The 27,849-nt window shown below is 35.1% G+C and overlaps 1 protein-coding gene across 9 annotated transcripts in view; it reads left to right on the forward strand.

Moving 5' to 3' along the window:
- Kdm6a (lysine demethylase 6A) overlaps positions 1-27,849 on the forward strand; it is a 176,854-nt gene that overhangs the window by 105,563 nt on the left and 43,442 nt on the right. For 2 of the 9 annotated variants that reach the window (XM_042683584.1, XM_042683583.1), the window contains exons 8-17: positions 2,138-2,172; positions 14,125-14,218; positions 16,943-17,069; positions 20,528-20,626; positions 20,768-20,987; positions 21,546-21,680; positions 22,128-22,283; positions 22,844-22,939; positions 24,425-24,526; positions 26,248-26,637. In XM_042683584.1, coding sequence (XP_042539518.1) covers positions 2,138-2,172; positions 14,125-14,218; positions 16,943-17,069; positions 20,528-20,626; positions 20,768-20,987; positions 21,546-21,680; positions 22,128-22,283; positions 22,844-22,939; positions 24,425-24,526; positions 26,248-26,637 — 1,454 coding nt within the window. The remainder of the gene's footprint in view (positions 1-2,137; positions 2,173-14,124; positions 14,219-16,942; positions 17,070-20,527; positions 20,627-20,767; positions 20,988-21,545; positions 21,681-22,127; positions 22,284-22,843; positions 22,940-24,424; positions 24,527-26,247; positions 26,638-27,849) is intronic. The other 7 variants (XM_042683591.1, XM_042683588.1, XM_042683586.1 and 4 more) reach the window with 6 other exon arrangements.

A 27,849-nucleotide genomic window follows, 5' to 3' on the forward strand; every position in this document is an offset into this window, starting at 1 on the left:
AAGTGTGATTGGGTTGATACTATGATGTGTTTATCAATAAATATATTTTGTTATATTTGTTTATTTAGTGTACTTTTAAAATATCCAATAAATAAAGAATTATCTGTAGACCCAAAACAATTCTTACTTGAAAAATAAATAATTTAAGTCTAGGAAAAGTTGAATAATTCTAAATGAAAATCAAATTATTGGTGCCTTTTAGCTTGAAGTGGCAAAAAGAACAAAGAGTTCATTTGAGGAGTACAGAAAGGTCATAGGAAAATTTAGTGTTTGCCCAGCTTGCCTGTGATTTCAGTCATCTCCTTGACTACACTATATTCAAAAATGGATTAGTAGTCTCAGTGTTAGAAATGCCTAAGGAAATAGTTGGACCAATGAATAAATGGTTGAATTTTTATGGAGTTTGGGAAGATTGGAGTGGAGAAGTGTAGCTCAGTAGTCTAGCATGCCTAAAGTCCTGGCTTCCATCCCTAGCACCCTATCCCCCTAAAGTAGAAATTAAGTAAAGTGAACTTTTGAAACATCTCTATAGCAGAAATGCTTCTAAGGCCGTTTAAGAGGTATTAGTTACAGTTTGCGGTTTGAAAAGTAGAATCATGGTCATGTGAGATTTTTCATTATGATTGCCTCAGAATAAAGTGATTGTTTACTAGTATTAATTTTAATTATAAAGTAATAGTTTAAGTTCAGTACTTTTATGGCAATGTTTGGTAAAAATGCTCATTTCAGTTGAGATTAAGTGGAGCCTTCTTGTACAATTTACTGTACCTTGAAGAAGACTTTTCAAAAGTTTAATTGTGTGGTGTTTTTCACAGTACAAAAGATGTCATTGGATATTGTCATGCATAGGATAGTGAGGTTCATTTCATAGAGCCTAGAAGGAAGACACTATGAAAACTACGTTTGCAGTGATAGTAGAATGCTTGTTCACTATTGATCATCTCTCTATTCTCCCTACCATCTCTAGTAGAAGAATAAAAACATTGGGGGAAATAGGCATAGAATTTTCCATCTCTTCTTCACTTTTAATCAGTAACAGTCTCCCTCCATTTTGATTGAACCTCTCAAAGAGAGCTGCACTGGAATTGGAAGTGAGGAAGAAGAAACCCTTCCCTCTGTTGTCTCCCCCCGCAACTTTCTCTACCCCTGTTTTCCTTCCCTCTAATAACTTTGTTATTATTTTTGTGTATTTTTACAAAATATATTTCATCTTTAAAGGGGATCTTTTTTTGCCTTAATATTTGAGTATAATATCTAATTTACAGAGGTTTAGTAGTTTTGATCCAAATATAGTCATTTCAAGTTCATTATATATTTTACTTGTCTTGCTTGTATGACAAGTATTTCATAGTTATTTAGTTAATCTGTTGCCATGTGTTGATTTAGGGAATAGGCATCAAAAATCCTTCTCAGAGGTAAATAAAAAAGGAGTCTTCCAGACCTTGCCCAGGACGTCTGAATTATACTCTCATGAATCTGTATTACTAACAAGCCTTCCAGATAAATCTTCTAAGAATCGATGAGAGAGTTCAGGGTACACACCACAGTGAGAACTCATTGTGGTAGCTTTTTTCATGATATATGTGTTAATATTGGAGCAGTTTACTTCTTGTCTTCTAAAGTGGTTTCTTTTTTTTTTTTTCTTTTAAAATGCTAAAGTGGTCCACTTCTAAAGATCTATAAATGAAAATAAAAACTTCTTTCTTTTTTAAATTAGCACTATTATCCTTATTTATGTCTTCTATATAAATGCTGCTTAAAGAAAATCTAGTATGTGAGAAGAACCTGCTGGTTTTCTTGGTAGTAATAGTTTTGTATTAAATTTTTTAACTGTACTGTATTTTTTGTCTTGAAGCTTTGAAAATATTATGTGTTCAAGTACATGAAATATATAGATTTTCTCTATTTAATGTTGCTGTTGGTTAACACTAATTACATGGCAGAAAACTTGATAATGACCAATGAATATATATGGTATCTTACCATATTTGTCCTTTAATAGGCTTGTTTGTGTATTTTCTAATACTTAAATCTATATATTGTAGCTCATACTTACCATTATATTTTATTATTTTTACCTAATTTACCTCAAACCCTGATGTACTTTTAATGATTTTTTGTTTTCCATCCTTTGCAGTTCAGTTTCACATTGCCCACTTATATGAAACACAGGTGAGTGTTTTAACTTACCTAACTTTAAAAAAAGAGAAACAACCAAGATCATTATTTCTATCATGAGCATGGAATATTATACAGATAGTTTAATGGATTTCTGGCCATTATCTCTTCTATAAATTTTCTATTATACTCATTAAATGTGGTTGGTCAATATGTTGCTTAGTGAAACATTTTTCAAGAAGTTTCATTGAATATGACTTGCCTCTAAGCTTGGTTTGCAAGCTCAAATGGCTGTATTTAAGATTTCCCTTATTTGTGATACAAAATGCCTCATTTTCTTTTCAAAATGTTATAGATGCTTGTTGGAATGCATTGTTTTCAAATAATTTCCTTCATTTTTTCTTAAGATAGAGTTCTGTGTCTCACTATTTAAAATTAGCTCATAATGTCATCACCATTACTTTCATAGCTGCTTTATTTTCAAACGTTTTCAATTTAATTTTAGAACATTTTGTTTTGTGTATGGCACTATTTTGCTTTAATGTATGACAAAAGGTATAACACACTGACTATATGCAGTGCCATGGAATATCAGGGATAAATTTGTATGGCAAAAAAATTTGGCAAACCTAGTTTGTGGCAACCCCTTACCCCCAGTTTCATAACAGCTTTTAAGGAAAATAATATGATTTGTTATATGTGTGCATAATATCTCTTTTACCTTTCTTCCCTCCCTTCCTCCCTTCCTTCTTTCTTACTGGGGCTCGAATTTTGGGCACTGTTTTAGACCTCCTTTTGCTCAAAGCTAGCACTATTCTATTTGAGCCACACCTCCACTTCTAGCTTTTTGTAGTTAATTGGAGTCTCTCAGACATTTCCTGCCAGGGCTGGCTTCTAACTGTGATCTTCAGATCTCAGCTTCCTGAGTTGTTACAGCTGTGAAGCTACCAGTGCCTGGCTGAATAATTTCTTATTTCAATATTTTTACCTGAGTATAATGGTATATAGTATGTTACATAAAAACATATGGTCCTCCTGTAACTCATTATTAATATCACTATGGAATGTAATCAGATACTTTGAGATCAATTAAGCTAGTGGATCTCAAACCCAGCTATGAAGCAGAATAATATGGGAAACATTACAAATCAGTCACTTGAGGAGCTTTAAAAAAAATTAGACTCCTTTGTAACAATAATATTACCTCTGCTCCCATGCTTACTGAATCAGAACTGATGCATATTCAGGTTGAATTCTAGCCTTCCCTAAATCCCGTTTTCTGATTCTTGATGGGATCTGTCACTAGCTGAAGCATTTCTCACTTTTATCTTTAATGAATGTTTTTCAGGAGATGGAATTCTGTTTATTTGGCTGCTTTGAAATTTATATTCCGTTATCTTGTCATTCATTGTTTCTTATGAAAAATGGTCTATCAGTCTTATTGTTGAATCCTGTAACTGTAATATAAGGAAGGACAAGGGTCTCTGGCATTGATTTTTTTTTTTTTTCATTTCATGAATTTCACCCCTTTCATTTAATGAATTTCACCAGTCAATCAAATTAAATAAAACCAAAAGAACCAAACTCAGGACAAGCAGAGTGGGAGTTATTAGGTAACAAACAGTAAAATGATGATCTGCTGAAATGTTTCCCTGCTTTTCATTCTGTAAAAATATAGCATGCTTTCCAAAAGCAAGATAAAAGTTTTGATAGTCCTAAGCCAAAAAGGGCACATAATGTCTAAGTGATAATGTGAAAATTTGAATTTGTTGAAAAGCAACATGTCTGTAGAAGTTGGAATGCATTCTCAAAATATACAAAATCAAGCCAGGTGTCAGTGGCTCATGCCTGTAATCCTAGCTATGCAGGAGATGGAGATCTGAGGATCACAGTTCAAAGCCAGCTCAGGCAAGAAAGTCTGTGAGAGTTGTAGCTCCAGTCCAGTTACACACACACACACACACACACACACGCACGCACGCACGCACGCACGCGCGCGCGCGCGCGCGCGCACGCGCGCGAAGTGGAGCAATGGTTTAGGTGGTAGACTGCCAGCCTTGTGTACAAAAGCTAAGGGAAAGTGGGTAGGCCCTAAGTTCAAGCCCCAATACTGGCAAAGAACAGTAATTATATTAATTAATTAATGAGAAAATTCTCATTAACAATATCAGCTTAATACTTAAGAAATAATCTTAAAAGGGGATTGGAAGACTTGATAGTATGACAATGTTGGATCTCTGTTAACTTGTAAACTTAAGGAAACACCACTACAAAAGTACCAACAACATAAGGAGTTAGCTATAATGTGGAAAATCATGTTAGAATAGTCAGGATAAAACTGGATGGAAATTGTATAGGTTGTACTAACCCTACTGACAGTAAAATATACAGTAAAACGCATATAATTAACAGTGTGGTAGTGGCATGTGAATAAGCAAAGAGAACCATGGAATATATATCCAAGAGTAAACCTAGGTACATATAAAAATTGCCATATAATGAAGATATTAGTTGTTGGTTAAAGGGGATTTGTTAATAAATTGTTCTAGAATCTTAACCAACAATTTAGAGGAAAGATATATTTTAACCTGTAAATTTATACCATTCACAAGAATAAATTCCAAATGAGGCTCAGGCCTGTAATCACAGGTACTCAAGAGGCTGAGATATCAGGATCATAATTCAAAGCTAGACCAGACAGTAAACTTTGAGACCCTTATTTATCTTCAATTAACCATCAAAAAGTTGAAAGTGAGGCTGTGGCTCAAGAGGTAGAGCACTAGGCCTGAGCAAAAAACCTCAGAGACAACACCTAGGCCCTGAGTTCAAGCCCAAGGATTGCACCCCTCACCAATTTAAAAAAAAAAAAAAAGATATTCTATACTTACTAGTGCAATGATTGTCAAACCTAGCATAGGAAAATACTTTCTAATTGTTGCTAAAAATTTACAGGCAATAAAATGAATAGCTTAAAAATAATTTCCACATACCACCTGTGCAAAACACTACTATGAATTCAAAGGGCATCTAAGAAACTTGGGAAAAGAATTTATCACATACTGCTTGTCACCAGACAGAGGTGAGGTTTAGTAAAGCTCCCCTTTAAATATAGGGACTCTTCACTTAGGGTCCTTGACTTCGAAAAATAAGAATTTCTGGACAAGTCCCAATGGTAAGAAAACTTGGCAGAGCTTTGTTAAGTAAGCAAGCAAGGAAACATAAAAAAGCAGACAAACTGAAGGGCAGGGGCACACTCTGGGAGAGTGTGGTGCTCTCATAGGGACTCAAAGACACAGACAGACACACACACACAAGCAGACACCCTGAGAGAAACCCAGCTCCTTGAGCTGTTGGGTATTTATAAGATAAAGGCAGGGGGTCTGGCTTTAAGTTATGCAAAGCTAGGTGCTTTGTCTTTGCTCTAACTACACCTGGTGTTATTTTCTGAGTTTCCAGGTAAGAATGAATCCTGCCATAAAACAGATCCTTATCTTTGAAACAAGATGCCCTGCCCTATTATCTGCATTTTGGGGCATCCTGTCAGGCAGTTGTGAATTCTTGGGTGAGAAATGCATCCCTTAGGAAAGAATGTATTCAGTTGCCTCTCTTTGAAGCAAGGCCCTTGTAATATAAGGCCCTTGTCCTTATATTAGTTACAGGGTTCAATAAGACTGATAGACCATTTTTCATAAGAAACAATGAATGCCAAGATAACAATATAAATTTCAAAGTAGCCAAAAAATTCCATCTTCTGAAAAACATTCATCAAAGATAGCATTTCTAAGTTTCTAGATACCATATTTCTGAGTTTCCTACACCAGGCCTCTGTAAGTTATTCTACTTTACTGCTTACAAAAAGTTGCTGTCTCTATTATGTTCAATATTTTTTCTTTCAAAAATTTAGAGACAAGTAAAGTCCTAATGGAAAATGGAGGTGAAAAGCACAAACAGTTCAGAAAAAAATGTTACAGAAAGTAGGCTTTGGCCATTTGTAAAAGTACTCAGATTAGTTAAAGAAATGCAAATTAAAGCGACACAGAAATACAATCTCACTTCTCAGAGTAGTGAAAATTTAAAGTGCCTACAGGGAAAGAAGCAGTCTTATGCTCTTTAGAAATGTGAATTGGTATAATCTTTGTGTAGCAGCGTTTAGTAAAATCCTAACAAAACTGTTTTCACCTGCCTTTTCAGCCAGAAAATTTACCTCCAAAAATAAGAAAATGCATAGTTTTAACAGCTGGAACATTGTAATAACAATGTTGGAATGTTGGAAACAACATTGGAAACAATCTAATTCCCATTTAGTGGCTATATAATCTATGGACTTGTGTAATGGAATACTATGATTTCTTTTTAAAAAATTTTTATTTTATTGTAAATAAGCTGTACAGAGGGGTTACAGTTACATGAGTAAGGTAATGAGTACATTTCTTGTCAAGCATTGTTACCCCCTCCTTTGTTGTTCTCCCACTATCCCTCCCCACCTCCTTCACAACCCTCCCCCCCCTCCCCCCCCCAGGTTGTAAAGTTCATTTCCAACATAGTGTCTTGTGAGTATCATTGTTGCAATGGGTCATCCTGTGTCTTTGTTTCAGTGTTTTGTTATTCCCCTTCCCAAATTAGATAAATGTATATGCAAGATTCGGGGTACCAAAATCAAGTACAGTGACAAAGGAGATCTACCTTAGAGGGTAGAACATACAAAGGAAACAAAAAAAAATCACATAGTACATTAAACAACAAAGAAAGTCCCCTTGTGTCCTTATCCTGGGGTTCATTCACTTAGCATCATCTTACATGGTCATATGTACATAGCTTTTGAGCTTTTCTGCTCATCTGATAAAATTATCCTGAATGTATACTAATTATTGCAAATGAGGAAAACTATGGGACCTGTATTTCTTTGGATCTGACTTACTTCACTTAATACTTAATATGATTTGCCCCCCGTCCCCCCAAGTGTTTCCATTTCCTAACAAATGGGGTGGTGTCATTCTTTCTGATGGAAGCATAGAATTCCAGAGAGAGAGAGAGAGAGAGAGAGAGAGAGTGTGTGTGTGTGTGTGTGGTGTACACTCAACATTTTCTCGATCCATTCATCTACTGAGGGGCATCTGGGTTGGTTCCATTTCTCAGCTATGGTGAATAATGCTGCCATAAACAGTTGTGCTGGTAGCTTCAGTATGGCCTTGCTTGTGATCATTTGGGCAAATGCCCAGAAGTGGGATTGCTGGGTCATAGGGGAGCTCGATGTGGAGTCTTTTGAGGAACCTCCATACTTCTTTCCACAGTGGTTAAACAAGTTTACACTCCAACCAATAGTGCAGTAGCATTCACTTTGTAGCTCTTTCTTATTCTAACAATGTGTGCTAACTAGGGAATGATTTCCTTGATATACTGTTAATGGTAAAAATTCAAGTGTAGATGAGGAAATATTTGTGAAATAAAGAAAATATACATGTATAAAAATCTAAACATACCATTTCAACAAAAAGAAATACTGAGTATAAACCAGAAATAAAGGCGTTGATTATCTACATGTGATGGATGAATGGTATAATAAGAATGTGGAGGGAATAGAACTTAAAAGTATGTAATTTTTGTATATACTGGCTGTTATAACTGGCAATATTCCAAGTACCACAAAATTAAGTGAATATGATCAACCAGGATCAACCCTAAGTAGAATACAAACCAGCAAGTTTTTGGTTTTGTTTTTGTTTTTTGTTTGTGCCTGGGCGCTGTCCCTCAGCTCTTCAGCTCAAGGCTAGCGCTCTACCACTGGAGCTACAGCGCCACTTCCGGTTTTCTGGTGGTTTATTGGAGATAGGAGTCTCATGATCTTTCCTGCTTGGGCTTTCTTTGAACGGTGATCCTCAGATCTCAGCCTCCTAAGTAGCTAGGATTACAGACAGGCATGAGCCACTGGTGCCCGGCAAGTGTTTTTTTTTTTTTTTCCCCCCAAGTTTACATTTATCATACAGAGGAGAATATCATTGTCACATTCTAACACATGAATTTAACTCTGTTATAACTGAGTAGTTAACTATACTGAAGAAGATGGGAGTAAATGAAACTAACCTGTGTAACTTTGAAAAACTGTGTTTTGATGTTACAATGTAAAGCTGGAAACTAAATAAATATATCTTTCACTATGCTTAGTTGTTCATGAATTAGAAATTGTGTAACTGGTTCATATGAATATTAGGCAGAAACAAATACATTGTGTGTAATCAAAGACATCCTTGTCATTGTCAGAATTTACAGGTAAAGAATTAATAAGATTGGAATTAAAGGTTTTTGTATGAATTTATGGTCACTATACATAGAGAAACTAGTTGGAAAGAAGTAGTTTTAGGAGGGGCTGGGAAGGTGGCTCAGTGGTAGAACGCTTGCCTTGCATGCTCGAGGCCCTGGGTTTGATTCCTCAGCACCACATAAGCAAAAAGACAAAAGCCGGAAGTGGCGCTGTGGCTCAAGTGATAGAGCGCTAGCCTTGAGCTGAAGAGCTGAGGGACAGCGCCCAGGCCCAGAGTTCAGGCCCCATGACCGGACCCCCCCCCAAAAAAAAAAAAAAAAAAAAGAAATAGTTTTAGGAGGGCATGTACATATGCATTCATAAACCTATTTTTCATAGCTTTGGTTGCTGGATAGAACTGGATAGAAGCAGTTCCTTTTCCCAGCAACACTGAACACACTAGCTCAGATCTTTGCTTGTAAACTCCATTTTTCACAGAAAGGAACCAGGGCTCATTCTGTCTAGTGTCTAGGCAGGAAAACTATAAATGGAGCCCTTGGAACATTTTTATCTTACCTGAAAGTAAGATACTATGTATGTAAGGTGATGGGGCATGCGAGAAGGATATAGGAACAACCTAACAGGTTTTAGTTCACCAAGGCTCAAGTTCTAGAAGTATACATAGTAATGGAGTATAAGGTCCAGAATAAAATACATTTATTAATACTGACATAAGTAACTGAGAGAAAGAAACCCCGGTACAATCCCAATTAATTAATATATGAGGAATAATGGATATCTCCCTGTAGGATATATTTTAATACAAAAAATTAAGAAGCCTATACTTTGTGTCAAAGTATGGAAATCAAACACCTGAGGATCAGTCTCAGATTGGAAGAGTATATCAAAACTTCCTTTCTTCCCTTTTCTTTCTTGGTTTTTCTTCACTCTGCCCCCTCCTGTCCCACCCCCCCCCCTTTTTTTTTTTTTTTTTTTTGCTACTTCCAGGGCTTGAACTCAGCTTCTTTTGTTCAAGGCTAGCACTCAACTTTTCTCCCTCCCTCCTTCCCTCCCTCCATCCCTGACTTTTGAGCCTTGAACTCAGGACCTGGGGGCACTGTCCCTGAGGTTTTTTTGCCCAAGGCTACCGTTCTGCTACTTGAGCCAGAAGTCCACTTCTGGCTTTTTGGTGCTTAAATTGGAGAGAAGAGTCTCATAGACTTTTTTGCCTAGGCTGGTTGTGTGTTTGTGTTTCTTTTTTTCGGTTGTATTCAAGGTTTTCCTCTTTATATTTGATTTTTAAGAATTGGTGTATTATGTAACTAGAGATTAGTATTTTATAATTATACTGCTTTTGATTTTGTCTTAATCTTCTGTGTGTAAAGTTTTATGCCAGTTTTGAAAAATGTTTAGTTTTTGTTCTTTGAAATAGTTTTTTTTTCCTTCCCCTCTTTTCTTCTTAGATTGAAAGTCCATGCATACTAGTCTTTTTATTGTCCTAAACATCTTGGATGTCTTTTGTTTCATCCGTTGAGTTCTATTGATTTGTTTTTTATTTGGTGTTTTTAAAAAATTGAATTTGCTAATTCAGTCTACCTAGTCTTTTTGAAAAATTTTTTAAAGTCACAAACACTTTTTAATCATAATGATAGTCATCATTATCTTAATCTATGTTGCTTATGAACTCTATGCTAGTCATTTTTTTAAATTTCAGATTAGTATCTAGCAGTTCTAGAAGTGATTGTTTGTTTCCATTTTTCCTGTAGTATGATTTCCTGTTTATTCATGCATGTTGTATTTCTTATTCTCTGTGATACTGTTTTAAAGTACTAGCTTTAAAATAACCACCAAATTTTAATATTTAAGTAATTTTACAGGTGTCATTTCCATTTCTTTTAAATATGATTGTTCGTTAAGTCTTTAATTTTATCTGTCATGAGCAATCCACTGTAGAGTATGTTAAATTTTTCTGAAGATTAATTTTTTATTTTACTAATCATTTAATTTACATTACTAATAATTCAGTTTACATTTAGAAGATTATTACCTGTTAGGAGCAGCATCTTAAATTATTTTTCAAATCTTATAGGTTGTTTGACATCTGTTCATGTGTAGTTTAGTGGTCAACCAGAGATTTGGGCAATTTCCATGCAGTTTGATGTTTCCCCTTTGTGTCCTTGCAAATTCTCCTTACTTCCACTTCTATTGGTGGCCTCAAAGTCTGTCCCATGATTTTTCTGGTAAGAAAATAGGATTGCTGGGGCTGAGAAGGTGGCTCAGTGGTAGAGCGCTTGCCTTGCATGCATGAGGCCCTGGGTTTGATTCCTCAGCACCACATAAGCAGGAAAAAAAAAGCCGGAAGTGGAACTGTGGCTCAAGTGGTAGAGCGCTAGCCTTGAGCTGAAGAGCTGAGGGACAGAGCCCAGGCCCAGAGTTCAGACCCCACGACCGGACCCAAAAATAAAAAAAAAGAAAATAGGATTGCTGATTTGAGACTAATACCAATTTGGCCTTGCCCCTCAGGTAAAAATCCGAGGAAAGGTAGATAGCTCATCCAATGTTACTTCCTTCCTCTGAGTGTTAGCTTTTTCTTTGGCTTTAGCTTGATTTTGGTCTCTCTCCAGTGCTTTCTGGTAAATTGCTTTTCTATTTTATCTACAATTTAAGCTCTCTGTGGAGTGTTATTTTGGCATTGCACTTGTACTCAACAATGTTAACAATAAACTCAAATTGTTTTCAATACATTATTTATAATTACTACTTAATAGCTTTCTGTAGCCATCCAACATGTTTTGTTTGTTTGTTTTGTTGTTCATGGGGCTTGAGCTCTTTTTACGCAAAGCTAGCTGTCTGTTGAGCCACAACACCATTTTCAGTTTTCTGGTGGCTAATGGGAGATAAAAGTTTCATGGAGTTTCTGCCCAGGCTTCCTTTGTACCACAGTCCTTCAATTTCAGCCTCCTGAATAGCTAGGATTACAGGTGTGAGCCACCGCCTAGCCTATCCAATGTATTTTATGTCTCAGTTGTTCTAGTGACAGATCTAGCTTGGCATCAACTTCTCTGTACTACAAACAGTACAATTTAGAATATTGCCAGTGGAAAGCTTTCTTTGGTGTGTGTGTGTGTGTGTGTGTGTGTGTACAGACATGCATACATATATATGTATGTAGACATGTATACATGTGTATGTCTATACACACATGTGATTTCTTTGTTCACATGTCTACAAATGCTTGAAGTTACCCAACTTCCTCAGAATATAGTATATCAGTTAAACCACATTTTCTGATTTCTAGAGTTGTTTTCATCTTTTATGTGTTAGGTTTTGTGTCCATTGCCTATATTTCTACATATTTTGTTTTGTTTTTAGTAGTACTAGAGTTTGAATTAACGGCCTCATGCTTGATAAGCAGGAGTTGTGCCACTTGAGCTATGCCACAGAGCTTCATTATTTTCATTGCCTTCTTTATTTTTTGTGCTTATTATGTAGCAGAGATGATACATGTGCACCACTACAACTAGTTTTATATTGGCTGAGTTGGGGTAGAAGAGGATCTTACTAACTTTTGGCCTGAACTGGCCTCTAACAACAATCCTCCTTCCTTGGCTTGAGTGCTAGGATTACACACTGCATGATCTCAGCCACTTACGCGTTTGTCTTTGCTCTTCCTGATAGTTTGTGCTATTTTGGCCGTGTTTAATAAATTCCAATGTCAAAGAAATATTCTCCTACATTGTGTCTACATTTTTCCTTTCATATTTAGGTTCACAATATAGTTGACTTCTTTTCTATTTTTATTCCCTCTTCCTCTCCCCTCCCCCATGTGATGTGAGGTAAAAATCCAACTTGATGCTTCTTGATATGATGCAACCATTTTTTCCAAGTATGTTGTTTTTTTTATTACTAGTGTTTGGGGGTTATGTGTTAATACCTGTTCTTCAAGATGATCTTCCTAAGATATAAATCTGATCATATTACTTGAAAATTTTGAGTAAATCCATTGTGTTTGGATACAGTCATCTTTTGGGAGGGGACAATACTAGGATTTGAATTTGAGACCTTCAGCTTGCTTAGCTTGTTTGCTCCACTGGCACTCTTCTACTTGAGCCATGTGTTCAGTCTCAGTTATTTTGGTTCAGAAAACCCTTTTATGAATTAGTCTCTACTTGTTTCTGAAAAAAAAAAAAAGTCTGTCCAGCCTGCTAATATTTTAAAAATGTACACAATTCTTCCCTGAGAAGCTTCATACTATTATTCTACACAGCACACAGTATCTTCTGGTTTTTTTTGTTTGCATTTTTCAGTGTACAGTATTCCCAGTCATTTCTAGTATGTGTTTTACATTCAATCATTGTTTTTGATTGAAGGAATTGAATTGAGTAACAGCCTTTATCCTTCAGTAGCTGTCTCTTTTAGACCAAAGTAGTGTTTAGGGGAAATAATTTAGTTTGTGAAGAAAAGCTTACTTCATAAGTACTGATCATCTCAATAGGCAATTCTCTACAGTCTTCCCTATTTATATAGCATTGTTGCCTCCAAAATTCTTGGCTCATCTCATTTGATCCTTAAGACAACTGTAGATAGAAAGATTGGTCATTACATCTTTTAGATCAATTATTTTATGTTAAATCATAATATAAGTGTTATGTTTGAGGTATGTGTGGCTAATTTTGTATTTCTACCTATTCTTTGGAAAAGTTGTATTTGCTCAGGCACTCATGAACTAGTAGTAATATGAGTAAAGGCCACTTTGGTCGATTCTTCTGCCAACTACATTTTAAAGGTAATATTTGTGAGATTTTCTTTTATTGGCTTTTCCCTGTTGTAGTGGAGGAAATTCCTTAAGTTTTATGACTGTAGTGATGGTGGCTTTCAATCATACTAATATTTTTGGGCAGAGAACTATGAGTAATGACTGCATCTAAAGATTTGCCTAAGCTGGGCACCAGTGGCTCATGCCTGTAATCCTAGCTAATCAGGAGGCTGAGATCCCAGGATTGCAGTTCAAGCCAGCCCGGACAGGAAAGTTTACAAAACTCTTATCTCTAATTGACCACCAGAAAACCAGAAAGTTGAGCTGTGGCTCAAAGTGGCTCATCTTGAGCTGAAAAGCTCAGGGACCATGTCCAGGCCCAGAGTTCAAGCCCTACAACTGGGGCGGGGGTAAGGGGGGAGGGGGTGGGATTTGCCCATGGAACTTGAAATAGTGTTTCACTGTAACTGTAGTAGTTTTGATATATTTGAAATCAGATTTATTGTAAATATTTTATGAGATATATTAAAAGCTGCATCTTTAAAACTTATGTCTTAATTAGTTTTGTACTTTAAATTTTGTTAACAATTGTTTTGCCATATGATCTCTTATTTGAGTTGCTTGGGAACTTAGTGTTTATGGACAAACAGATTATGTATTTGGAGACAGAATAAGTGTCTGATTTCACTAATGTTACTAAAACCATTGAGATCACTTGTGTTATTAAATAGGATGAGATTGTTTTAGCTATTGAGAATTGGAAAATTTCTAAAGGTAGTATTTAATGATATTTGGAACAGTCCATGTTAGTTTTATTGATGCTAGATACTCTGGAACATGGCCTGTTCAGAGCTTTTCAGTGCTATAAATTAACCCTAAATGGAAACAGTACTTTGTTCTTTATGTTTCTTTTCCTACTATGCTAAAGCATTATTATTATATAATTTTTACTCTATGAGGTAGTTATTTTAAAGATTGTATTAATTTTTCTGTAAATTTCTTTATTCTTTAGAGGAAGTATCATTCTGCAAAGGAAGCTTATGAACAACTTTTGCAGACAGAAAACCTTTCTTCACAAGTAAAAGCAACTGTCTTACAACAATTAGGTATGTAAATAGTATATGTTCAGTGTATTATAGGTATTTCTCTATGTTTTACACAGTTGCTCAGAGTTGATCAAATAATCTGAACCCAACATATTTCCACACTATGCTAAGCATTTTCTATAATACAGTCAATGTCAGTATCATTATTTTGTGCAGATAGGCTTTGTAAATTCTCAGAATTATTCACTTTCCTTTTGTACTACATACATGCTTAGCACTCAACAAAATTAAGTGATTTGACTACAGTCATGTAATGGTTGGTGAGCTTTCTTTCATAGATTTATCAATATCAGTAAGTAAAACAGTTATCTAAAAATTGCAGAACATCTAGCGCAGGATAGTTTCTATATAAGCATAGAATTCTATTCTAATGTTGAATTTGTGGAATCTAGCTATTTAGTTGTCATGTGTTGATGTCCAAGAAGATAATGAAGAAGCTGGCAAACATATAATTTTATTGCCTAGTTACCAATTCTTGTTTTCTATTTGTACTTTGAATTTGAGGTTTTTTTTCACTCTGTTTATGTGATTTTGGTCTTGGAAATGGTTTATTAATTTTTAATCAACATTATTTTTGGATCTTTTCATAAGATCCAAAAATCATCAAATCTTATTCAAGCTGAGATTTATTAATATCATGGTTAACTGTAAATTGTGAATACATTGCCTTCATATAAACCTATGTTTTTAGTTTTTCATTTTGTCCATTAGAATTTTACTTGTGTATACCCTTCAGAAATATGGAGATTTTTTATCAAGTGATATATATATATAGTGTTATAATAATGTGAATTGATGTCTTAACTAAAACACTTAAGTCTGTTAGTATACTAAAAATGGTTAGAATTCTTAGGTAGACACTACTAAGTGTGATACGTTCAAAATGAAGAATTTATTCATTAAGCTAATGCTGAAATACAAACTTTTAGAGTGGAAATACTAGAGTTCGATGTCGGCACCTCATACTTGTTACACTTGTGCCCTACCACTTGAACCAGGCTTCCAGCTCTGCTTTTTTGCTGGTTATTTTAGAGATAGACTCACAAATTTTCCTCCTGGGCTGTTCCTCAAAGTGTAGTCCTCTAGATCTCTTCCTCCTGAGTAGCTAGTATTACAAGCATGAGCCACTTGCAGTCAGTTATTTTTATCCACACTATTATCATTAACCCTACTCCCCCCCCCCCCCCCCCCCCCCGCTTTTTTTTTTTTTTTTTTTTTTTTTTGGTCGGTCCTGGGGCTTGACCTATGGGGCTGGGTATGTGGCTCTGGTAGAATACCTGCCTAACAAGTACAAGTCTCTGAGTTCAAATCCTGGTAAAGTCCAAAAATTAAAAGCAGTTGGTAGGTGCTGGTGGCTCACACATGTAATCCTGGATACTCAGTAGTAGAGACCTTTAGGATCGAAGTTCACAGTTAGTTGGGGCAGAAAATCTTATGACACTTTCATCTCCAGTTAACCAGTAAGATACCAGACTAGAAGCATGGCTCAAGAGTTAGAAAGTACCAGCTGTGTCAAAGAAAGCCTAGTGAGAGCATAAAGCCCTGAGTACACTTTTAAAAGAAATAAAAAACATTGTAACTAGATCTCCTTAAGATATCTTTTGGTTCATATCAAATAGAATAAGTGTCAGAAATAAGAGTTCTTATTTGTTACATAGACTGTACATAAAGAATAGAGCTAATTGATTTATACTTGAATTTATTTACAACTGACATAAGACCTACAGGGCAAATTTCCATAATCCAATTTTTTGATGGATTACTTAGCCATCTAATTCTTTGAAATTTATTTATTAGACAAACATTTGTGGTATTTACAACTTCTTAGGACCTTGTACTTGGCTAGCTTAATTGCAGCTGACACTCTACCACTTTAACTTCACCTCCAGTCCAGCTAGGTAATTTTGTTGGTAGAATCTCTTGGAGTTTTGTTTCTAGGCTGCCTTTGCACTCTGGCACTATAGATTTCAGCTTCCTGAGTAACTAGGATTACAGTTGTAAGCCATCAATGCCTGGTGTATTTGTACAATTTTAATGTAATTTTTTTTATAGCCTTGAGGATTTTTTTTTAAGTTGTCAGACAAGTGTCCATCCATCATGTGTCCATCCATATTGGACTCCACCTCAGAGCCTGTGTACTGTCCCTTAAACCTTTTCACTCAGTGCTGCTGTTCTACAACTTAAACCACAGCTCCACTTTGGGCTTTAATGGTTAATTGAAGAGAAGAACCTCACAAAACTTTCCTGCTCTGGCTAACATGATGTTCAGATCTCAGCCTCCTGAGTAGTTCAATTTATAGGTGTGAGTCACTGGTACCAAACTAGTTGATGTTTCATAATGTGTATATAAGGTGTGATTATATCTAGGCAATTCCAATGAGGTAGTGTTTATGTGTATTTTAATCAAAACTGTCAGTGATTATATTGGCCTATATTCTTTGGAAACAAATATTGTATTAATATAGCATCTTGGAGAGTCTTAAAATGTGCCTTCATTTTTGTTTTTATTTATTTATTTTTGAATAAAAGGTCTTCATCACTTTGACATTATTTATTACCTTACTGTGAGAAACAGATTTTCTTATTGTAAGAATTAGTGGTTCTAAAATTTGGAAATGAGGACCTTGAACTAAATAAGAGTGTTGTTCTTCATTTTCTACTTAGTATTCTTAAAAATAGAAGAACCGTTATGTAATATGTGTAAATAATTTTAAATCACTATAGGTTGGATGCATCACACTGTGGATCTCCTAGGAGATAAAGCCACCAAGGAAAGTTATGCTATTCAGTATCTCCAGAAATCCTTGGAAGCAGATCCAAATTCTGGCCAGTCCTGGTATTTCCTTGGAAGGTAATAATACTTAGCAGATATTTGCTTTTTTTTTTTTTTTTTTTCTCTTTTCTTTTTTTCTATTCCAGCTAGGATATTTCAATTATAAACCAAAATGTTAGTTTACAGTTATATCTTGAACAGTGTATTTTCTCTTATAAATACATTATAACGAAGATTCCTAAAAGATAAATTATAAAAGAGAGTGTCTAAATATGGTGATTTGTTTTCCTTTCTGATAGTGTAAATGTCATAATAACATGGATTAAACAGTATATGCCGTAATAGGGTTTTCTTTTTACTTCAGATAATACTTCAATACAGTATCAATAGTGTGAATATCTTTTTAGCATATGTTTTAAAGTTTAATTCTATCTTTATGAAATTAATATGCAGTGAACCATTTTTTAAATAATTTTAATAGTGCTGAAATTTTTGTTTTTTTGTAGTTAACTGATTTTACATTCTAAATTATTGACATGCTTTTAATCTAATCTTTTGGGGAAGTTTTTCAAAAAGTAACAGATCGCAATTTAACTTGCTTTCGGGTTCAAGGTGATCATTTTAGACATTCATTGTCTTTCATCTATAGTTATTCTGGGTCTGATTTAGCCTTTTTTTTTGGTGTTTTCATTATCCTATTGTTTATATTACCTTTTATATTTGGCCTCTATTTTGTTTCATTTTGAAAAATTTTTACAAATTATAGTCTAGAAGTTACTAAAGCTCCAAACACAACTTCGAGTAGGAAACTTTGAGATTTGATGACTAATATTTCTAAGGCTTTTTATTACCTACCTCATTCAGGACTGTATTGAAGATTAAATGAGCTCATCACTTAGCATATGTATATTAAAATGAGGTTGTAATGTGCTATTCTGCTAGACAAGCCCCAGTCAGTCATTGACCATGTTATCACAGAAATATAGAATGTTAGTGCTAAAAAAGACCCTGTAAATCATGTCATTTTATAAATGTATAAAGTGACTTATGAGGAGTTAAAATGTTTTGTCCGAAGTCATGTAGATGTAACAGCAGGGACTAGATCATATTATCTATCAAGCCCTTTTCATTCCACAAGGCTGTCCGAGGGGAAGGTAGTTAGTTAAGCTTTTAAAACATTGGTTTTAGGAAATAATGCTTATTTCTTCCAGTGATTATAAAAGAGAGGTTTTCTCTAAACTTGAAATATGATTTTGATTTTATAAGAAGAAAAACAAAAGGAGTCTATTTTCTATCTGTGTAGCATTCTTTTTTCTGGCTTCTCTCCCTGTTTGGCACTATTTCTGATACCTCACAGATTTCCCTTCATAAAGCAGTTTACTGTCTGAAACTGCCTTCTCTGTCTTCAGTCACTAACTTATCTGATACTGCCTATTCTGCAAGATAGTTCATAGGCTTATTTTAATCTTTCTCAAGTGTTTTGTGTTCTTATAGCCTATCTTCCAAACTGATAAAAAAAATCAGTATTCCTACACTTAAAGCTATATTAAATTCAAGGATCATATCTGTTCTTTTAATATTTTCACCCGTGTCAAAAGAGTGAGCATTTTAAACAATATTCATCAATATTCTTCCCCAAGTTAGCTAGTCTCCTCTTCCTTTTGCCAAAAATATGACCATCTCTCCCCCTTTTTTAGTACTGAGGATTGAACTATACCCCAGCTCCGTTTTCTGAATTTTTTATTCAGGTTTAAAAACAAGCTACTAGTCCTCCACTTGTTTGGACATCTAATCAGTTAATCATGGAATTTTTTTTTTCTTTTTCTCTCTTATTTCTCATCTTGTGTTTGCCATTTCTATTACTTCCTCCTGTTCCGAACAGGTGAATATAAACATCCTCTGTTTTACTGTCCGTACTTGTTTTCTTTTTAATGTATTCTACATATTGTTAACAGCTAAGTCTTCCTGTAAAATGCTTTCATTGTTCTATTCCTTCTATTAGGAAAGCAAACTTCAGGGTATTCTTTGGATGCACTGAAAATTCTTTGTTGTTTTGTGTTTGTACTTTCTTATATTGTTTGTACTAGTCAAATGTGTTCGAAATGCTTTTGCTCATTTTCTCTGCCTGAATCAGTGGCTCCCAGACATTTAGATTGTCCAGATGAGAAAATTTCAAAGAATGTCTATGAGTATAAAAATACAGTGCTTGGGCAAGTAAAGATGTTCAGTTTTTTTCTTTTGCTTCTTACTCCCACTATTATTCCAAAATAAATGAATGTTAGTTTGCACACACACACACACACACACACACACACACACACACACATACACATATGTATGCTGTTTTTATTTATCTGTCCCTCTAATCTATCTGTATCAGTCTGGAAAAATAACTGTATTTGGTGGGAATATGGGATTCACGGATCTGAATAATAAACACATTCACATCCCTTATTCTTACCCATCCACTTCTTTCTTTCCTAACTCCTGCAGGGGATGATAACATCTTTTATATTGGCTATGCTAGCCTTTTGATGATGCATTGTCCACCCTTAAGTCAAGGACTAGGGTTTGTTAGGCATTTCCTTTAGTGTCCACTATCAAGAAGATTTCTGTATTTATAATTGCAGCTGCTGTTTGTATAACCATCAGGTACATTCACATTAAGAAAATAACATGTTCTTGAAACTTTGATCTTAATTTACTCTTTACTATTCACGAAATATACTTCACACAATTTTATACTATTTTCTAATATCTACTTTGAGATTAACTATGTTCCATTTGCAAATTATTTCTCTTTGTTATTGAGTAAAGAGAATCGAAGTCTAATTCATCATCATACAGTTTTTTTTAAGTTTTTTTTTTTTTTATATTTGTTTATTATTACTATTCAGTAGTTGTACAAAGAAGTTACAGTCCATAAGTCAGGTTATAAGTACAGTGTTTCTTGGTCAATGTCACCCCTTTCTTCCTTCTCTCTCATTTTTCCCTTCCCATCCCTACCTTCAAGTTATATAGTTTCAATTTTGAGTAATGTGCATTGGCTGTAATGACTGCATTTGATCACTCTTCCTCTCTCCATTTGTGTGCTCTTCCCTTTTGCCTTCCCTCCCCAAACATTCATTTTGAGAAACAGTACATTAGCTGTTCAGAGGAGTTACACCTTTGGATTCCTCCCCTAAGTATTAACTGCATATTCTATGTAGGAAACTAGAGATCAGAATGGACAAGTAGAATGAGAAGGGGCTGTGTTTAACTTACAGTATTGTAACACTGAAGTGATAATGTCTGTATTTATTATAGTAGATTTCATTATCATAAAATGCTTTAGCACCTATGAGACAGACTATAATAGTTTATTGAGGGGACAATTATAATGTATACTCTTTAATTTCCTGCTATATATACATACAAACATAAATATATTAGCTTATTAGGTTCTCAAAAATTGCCTTGATACATAGTCCATCCTTTCAACAAATAAATTTATTTCAGTATTAATGGAATTTTTTTTTCCCCCTCTTCCCTGTCAGGTGCTATTCAAGTATTGGGAAAGTTCAGGATGCCTTTATATCTTACAGGCAGTCTATTGATAAATCAGAAGCAAGTGCAGATACATGGTGTTCAATAGGGTAAGAATTTGTATAAAATTAGCTATAATTAATATGTAAAGATAGTTAAGTCATATAATGTACTTTATAGTTTAAAATTATGCTATGATACTATGCAGTTCTTAGTGGATATTTGTTTTTTCTCTTAATTTTTCTTTGTAGTGTGCTATATCAACAGCAAAATCAGCCTATGGACGCTTTACAGGCCTATATTTGTGCTGTACAATTGGACCATGGCCATGCTGCAGCCTGGATGGATCTAGGCACACTCTATGAATCCTGCAACCAGCCTCAGGATGCCATTAAATGCTACTTAAATGCAACTCGAAGTAAAAGTTGTAGTAATACCTCTGCACTTGCAGCACGGATTAAGTATTTACAGGTAAAAATTTTAAATAGTTTTTTTTAAAGTTGCATATTTCCCCAGGACACTCAGGCAGAAAGAGGGTGGCTGGAAAGTTTTGTCTAGTTGTGTTTTGATGTCTATAATCTGTTTCCATATTTTGTAACATACCATAGCTTGTAATATTATTTTACTTTTCATTTTAAATAAGATGCAGTATTTTAAAAGATGCTCTTTTGCACATTGACGCTGTTGATGCATATTAATTTACATAATTTTTTTCTATGTACTGTCTACATTTTTAAGTTGTCATAGCATTTTAGAGAAAAGAACACAAACACTGTCTTTCACTCTTGCTTGGAGTTTCCTGAGAAGACAGCTATGAGAACTCTGAAAACAGAGCTCAGCTTTGTTTTGATTCCCACAAAGGTTTATATTCTGGTTACCCTCTTTATACTTAGTATCATTCTAAAGCCCCAAATTTAGAATCTATTTTCTTTTAAAAACAATTAGCTATAGCATTTAGGAAGATTTAGTGGACTTGCTCTTACTCAAGTAGGCTTGTGTTAAATTTGCTTTTTACATAATTTTTCCTAGGCTCAGTTGTGTAACCTTCCACAAGGTAGTCTACAGAATAAAACTAAATTACTTCCTAGTATTGAGGAGGCATGGAGCCTACCAATCCCCGCAGAGCTTACCTCCAGGCAGGGTGCCATGAACACAGCACAGCAGGTGAGAAGTTGGGTTATGTTCTGCAGGTGCCCAGCTTTAAGGGTTCTTTTCAATCTGTAGTGGTCAAGCTAATTTTAACTAAGCAAAGAAGGCTTTTATTAATGGAAAGCCTTTTGATTTAATTGCAGAAGGGAATCTAGATAGAAATAAAATTCCCTCTGATATGGGAAGAAATTTTGGGGTACCAATTTAGAACCTTTGTGCATTTTCATGATTTTCAGAGATTTCCTAACATAATACTTCAGTGATTCAATTAATTTTGAAAGCAGATTTTTCCAAGGAAGGTACACATTCCTCCATTGACAATTCATTTGATTTTGATTTTCAATAATTACAACCAGCGATGTCCACATTTTGAAAAGTATGTAGCTTGTGAAGTTTTATAATTTGAAGGAATGATTAAGAATATATAGAACCCTATTTTTGTCTTCCTTCTGTGATTCTTAGGCATGTAAACCTCATCATCCAAATACTGAACCTGTATTAGGCCTCAGTCAAACACCAATTTCACAGCAACCCTTGCCACTACACATGATTCCTTCTAGCCAAGTAGATGACCTGTCCAGTCCTGCCAAGAGGAAAAGAACATCTAGTCCAACAAAGGTATATGTTTTAGAGAAATAGAAAAATCCCAGTCAAAAAAGTAGCTCCAACTGCCCTGAAATTGTGCAGTTTGAACATCTCTTGTCCTTTACTTTAAATCTGTGGACATCAAAAGAGTGAAAGGTTTCCGTTTTTTTCCATCCCAAATTTTAGAATCATATTGAAAGTAGGGATAAATTTGCATTCATCAAATCATTTTATTCATCTCCCTGCCGTTAAGCTCTCAGCACACTTTTCATCATCACTTTTTTTACTGACATGGAAATAAATTTAGTGTTGGATCTAGTAGACAGTGTGATAAATAGGCTAGTCGTTTGGGCCATAGTTTAGGGGTGGGCCTTTTTTTGGGTGGCTTATTAAAGTATCAGTATTCTTTAAATTTATGATTTCTAAGTTTAATATGCATGTAAAATTATTTTTTTAAGAATGTAACATAACATCTTTTTGTATGTAAATATTCCAATTCATACTCATTTGGCCTCCATTAGTCATTATTGTTAACTCTGTGGACTTAACTAAATACTCTTAATTTTTTTTTTTTTTAAATCAATTTTCCTCAGAGTACTTCTGATAATTGGAGTGGTGGCCATGGTATGTCACATCCTCCTATACAGCAACAAGCTCATTCGTGGTGTTTGACACCACAGAAATTACAGGTATGTAAGATAAGCTTTTGAGAAATTATTTTTTCTTTTGAAGACATAGAGGCAGTAAGCTTAAAGTTTAAGTATTAATTCTTGAATGATAGTAAATTCAGTATGCACATAAGTAAAAGGCACCCCCGTATACCAGAATTCACTTGTTTTTGTTTATTTTTTTAAAAATAAGTAATACAAATGGTTCAAAGTAGATAAAGAATAAATCTAGGTTACTAGATTTATTTACTAGCTCACTTCCCATCTGTGTTCATTTAGTATTAATACTTTTTAACTGACTTTCTAAGGATATATTTTGCATATGTAAGCATGTATATGCACTTTTTCTCATTTTTTCTTTTTTAAAACATCACAAAATACTGCATGCATTCAAGTAGATCCTTCCTCCTTATTTGTGGTTATACTTTCTGCTGCTTCAACCATGATCCAAAATTATTAAATGGAAAATTCCATAAATAAATCATTAATGTCTTTTTTATTGTTAAGGTGATGTTCAGAGGGGTATCTTTTACAATAACAGTATTCTGATGGGCATAATGAAATCTCACTTTACCCCACAAGGGATGTGAATCATCCCTTAGTCCGGTGTACCCAGGCTGTTTAGTCTACTTGGCCTTTAGTCATTTAGTATCCATCTTATTTATCCAAATGACTTTTAATATTGTAGTGCCTGCATTGAATCAATCTCTATAAATAATGGCTTCCTTGAAGTAAAAAAGTAAAAGTCTTCCCTTCCTAAGAAAAGAAAATTCTATATTATGGTTTCTAAGAGCTATAGTACCAAGGAATGTCTGTGATACTGTGAAGAGGAAAAAAGTAATTTGTTCTACTTTTAGTGTTACACCTCAAAGTATAAAAGTTATGACCATAGTTTATTAGGATGAGGATGGAAAAGGCATTAAATGACATTCATGGTATTTATCTGTGGCTTCCGGCTTCACTAGGAGGTCTTAAAAGGTATCCTTTTTAGATAAGTGCTTCTGCTATAGCTTATTAATAATATATTTTACAGTGCTTTTCATGTCAGTATATAAAGAACTTTCCTGTTTTATTATTATACCATATTTCTTTAGATATTAAAATATTATTCAAACAGATCACTAGTTGGACATTGGATTTGTCTTAAAGCCTTTCCTTTTCCAAAGAGTTCTGGTTTCAGTGTACTAATCATAGTGTATTGTAAAGGTTAAAGAATTTTATAAATACCAAAAAGTATTGTATTAATGAATAAAATTTCATCTTCATGTCTTCCAAAAATCACAGTAGAGCAAACTTTCAGGTGGATACATAATTCTTACTCAGGTTTTTTACCTTTTGAAAGAAATTTGTGTTGGCTTTGATGATTGTGAGAAATCATCTAATCTGATATTGGCTCACAGTCAGTTGTTTCTCAGTAAGGTTGCTCACAATTTTTAAGCTTGTTTCTGAGATATATTTTTGACATATATTTTGATATATAGTAACTATATTTTCTTTTTCTTTTAGCACTTGGAACAGCTCCGTGCAAATAGAAATAATTTAAATCCAGCACAGAAACTGATGCTGGAACAGTTGGAAAGTCAATTTGTCTTAATGCAGCAACACCAAGTGTGTATAACATTTTGTTCTCTAAAGTGTGTTGACATTTTCTGTATTTTGTTTGTCATGAATTTAGAGCACAATCATATCTAGGTTTACTTTCTACCAGTATTTGAATTCAGTAGTTGATGCTTAAAATGCTGGCGATTGTTGTTGTTTGTTTGTGTTGCTGCTAGGGCTTGAACACAGAGCCTGAGTACTGTCTCTTAGTTTTTTTCCTTGAGGCTGGTCCTCTACCACTTGAGCTATAGCTCTACTTTTTGTTTTTGGTAGTTAATTGGCAATAAGAGACTCTTGGGGACTACAAAGGTGACTTAGTGGTACAGTGCTTGCCTTGCATGCATGAGGCCCTGGGTTTGATTCCTCAGCACCACATAAGCAGAAAAAGCTGGAAGTGGTGCTGTGGTTCAAGTGGTAGAGCACTAGCCTTGAGCTAAGAGCTGAGGGACAGTGCTCAGGCCTTACAACCAACCCTCCCCCCCCCATGAAGAAAAGAAAAGAAAAAACAACTTTTGGATTTGCTTGGGTTAGCTTTGAACAATGATTCTGAAGAATCTCCATATGGATTTCCATAGTAGTTGCAGTAATTTACATTCCCATCAACAATGTATTAGGTTCCCTTCTCCATATTCTCACTAGCCTCTGCTGCTCTTCCTTGCTTGCTTGCTTGCTTGCTTCCTTCCTTCCTTCCTTCCTTCCTTCCTTCCTTTCTTCCTTTCTTCCTTCCCTCTCCCTCCTTCCCTCTCTCCCTCCGTCTCTTTTTTTTCTTTCTTTCATTTTTTATTTTCCATAAAGAAAAAAATCTTACATTTTATTTAATACTTGGGCCAGTTCAGCCTTCCCCACTACGCCTGGAAAGTATCTCCAGTTGAAGAAAGAACCAGAATTCACTTTCTTGCACGTTAATGGTCCCTGATGATTTCTATTAGTCCTGCTTTACTTATTCTTTCTGAAAATTAAGGGGTAAAGGGGAGGGTTTATATATTAGATCATTAATGTCTGATTCTTTTCCAAATATTTCACCTCATAAATTCTTATGGCTTGGATAACCACTCTGTAGCAATCCTAAGAATCGACTAATATAATAATCTTGAAAGTCAGCAGAGTGGATTATCCACTTTTTTACCCTAGACTTGAAATGTAGAACAGTAACACTGCAAAACAGAAAACAAAGCACCCCCACCCAAAAAAAACAAAAATATAAACAAAAAAACATGCTAAGCACTTTTCCAGAGTGACCTTTCGTATAGATTTGTCATCTTAAATATACACAATCAAATGCTACAATTTTTCTGGTGGGGGTTTGGAAAAAGTTTCGTGATACTTCTTTTGTTTACATATGGATTAGCTATTTCTTTTTTCCCTAAAAAGTGGTTGTAATAGTAAAATAAATACAAAACAAGTCTGACCAATATAATTCATGTGCTGGGAGTTAAAACCCATATAAAATATACAACTAAGTACACTTTTAAATCTTTTAAGGAATAATTCTCCTATTAAAAATATTTGTTTTCCTAACTTTTTCATAGATACAAGTATATTTTCAAAATAACTTTTTTTCCTCCACTGCATTCCAAAAATAGTCATTTCTTTGTAGAGTTACTGTTTTTCAACTTTGAGAAATTAAGTGTTTTGACCAGGTTTCCTTGATTATTAATTCATCTTCACATTGTGATACTCTACACTATGGCCAACCAAAAAAGAATTTATTTTTTATTTGTTTTTGGCAGATGAGACAAACAGGAATTGCACAGGTTCGACCTCCTGGAATTCCTAATGGTCCAACAGCTGACTCATCACTGCCTACAAACTCAGTCTGTGGCCAGCAGCCACAACTTGCTCTAACTAGAATGCCTAGTGTCTCTCAGCCTGGAGTCCGCTGCCCTGGGCAGCCATTAGCCAATGGACCCTTTTCTACAGGCCATGTTCCCTGTAGCACATCAAGAACGCTGGGAAGCACAGACACTATTTTGATAGGCAATAATCATGTAACAGGAAGTGGAAGTAATGGAAACGTGCCTTACTTGCAGCGAAACGCACTCACTCTACCTCATAACCGCACAAACCTGACCAGCAGCGCAGAGGAGCCGTGGAAAAACCAACTATCTAACTCCACTCAGGTAATAGAAAGACTGGCTGTCTCACTGGCTTCTTCTCAAATAATAATTTGTTTTTATTGCGCGCGCGCGCGCGCGCGTGTGTGTGTGTGTGTGTGTGTGTGTGTGTGTGTGTGTGTGTGTGTATGTATCTATGTCTGTCTATGTCCTGCACGTGTGCATTTATGTGCCTGCGCTTGAACACAAGGCCTGAGGCACTTATCATTTGAGTAATACCTTTATTTCTGGCTCTTTCTATCCTGCCTGAATAGAGATAAGCAACTCAACAAGCTTCCTGTCCAGGCTGGCTTTGAACAGAGCTCTCAGCCTCCTAAGTTGCTAGGATTACAAATGTGAACCAGTGGCACCCAGCATGGTTTTGTATATTTTGAGAAAACAAAGTGTGAGGAACTATGTTTTTGTTTTGTTTTATTGTATTACTACTAGGCTTAAATGCAGGACCTCACACTCTCACTCACAGCTGGCACTCTACTACATGAGCCTCCTTTTCCACTTCCAACTTTTTGCTGCCTAATTAGAGCTAAGAATCTTTAAACTCAGATCTCTACGTCTTGAGTAACTAGATTTATAGGCTTAATCCACTGGGTACCTGCCTGTTTTTGTACTCAGTGTTATTACTGTGTTATCATTTGTGTGTGTGTGTGTGTGTGTATAATGTATATATATGTATATATATAATGTATATATAAAATGATCACAAACACAATCTTGGAAATTTGCAAAGGAAGACTAAAATAACCATATGACATACACCTCTCTCTCCCCCCTCCCCCTCTCCCTCCCTCCTGTTCTCCCTCCCTCCCTCCCTTCTTCCATATTTACAGTATTAAACAAGAGTAAAGAATAAATAAGAATGTATAGGATCACAAAGGGGTGAGAACCAACTGAGAATAGAAAAGAACTCAAGATTGAGCCTCAGGGTATCCTAGTTTAATAGGCCAGGAAATTGAAAAACTAGCCAAGAGCAATTAAAGATGATTAGCCTGTGAAGGTTGTAGGAGATCCAGGAAAATGTTGAGTGATACCCTGGAAGCCAGTGCAAGGAGAAAGGCATGATCAAAGAGCATCTGAAATAATGCTCTTAGATCCAGTAAGGTGAACTGGAGCTTGATCATCTGATCAACATTGATAGTGTTGGCAAATTATAGGTTACAGGCAAAATTTACTCTGTAGCCTGTGTTTACTCATGGGTTGGTTTTTGTTGTTTTTCAGCCA

Source organism: Dipodomys spectabilis, unplaced genomic scaffold (genome assembly GCF_019054845.1).
Source record: "Dipodomys spectabilis isolate Male_0828 unplaced genomic scaffold, ASM1905484v1 ptg000082l, whole genome shotgun sequence".
Classification (NCBI taxonomy): Eukaryota; Metazoa; Chordata; class Mammalia; order Rodentia; family Heteromyidae; genus Dipodomys; species Dipodomys spectabilis.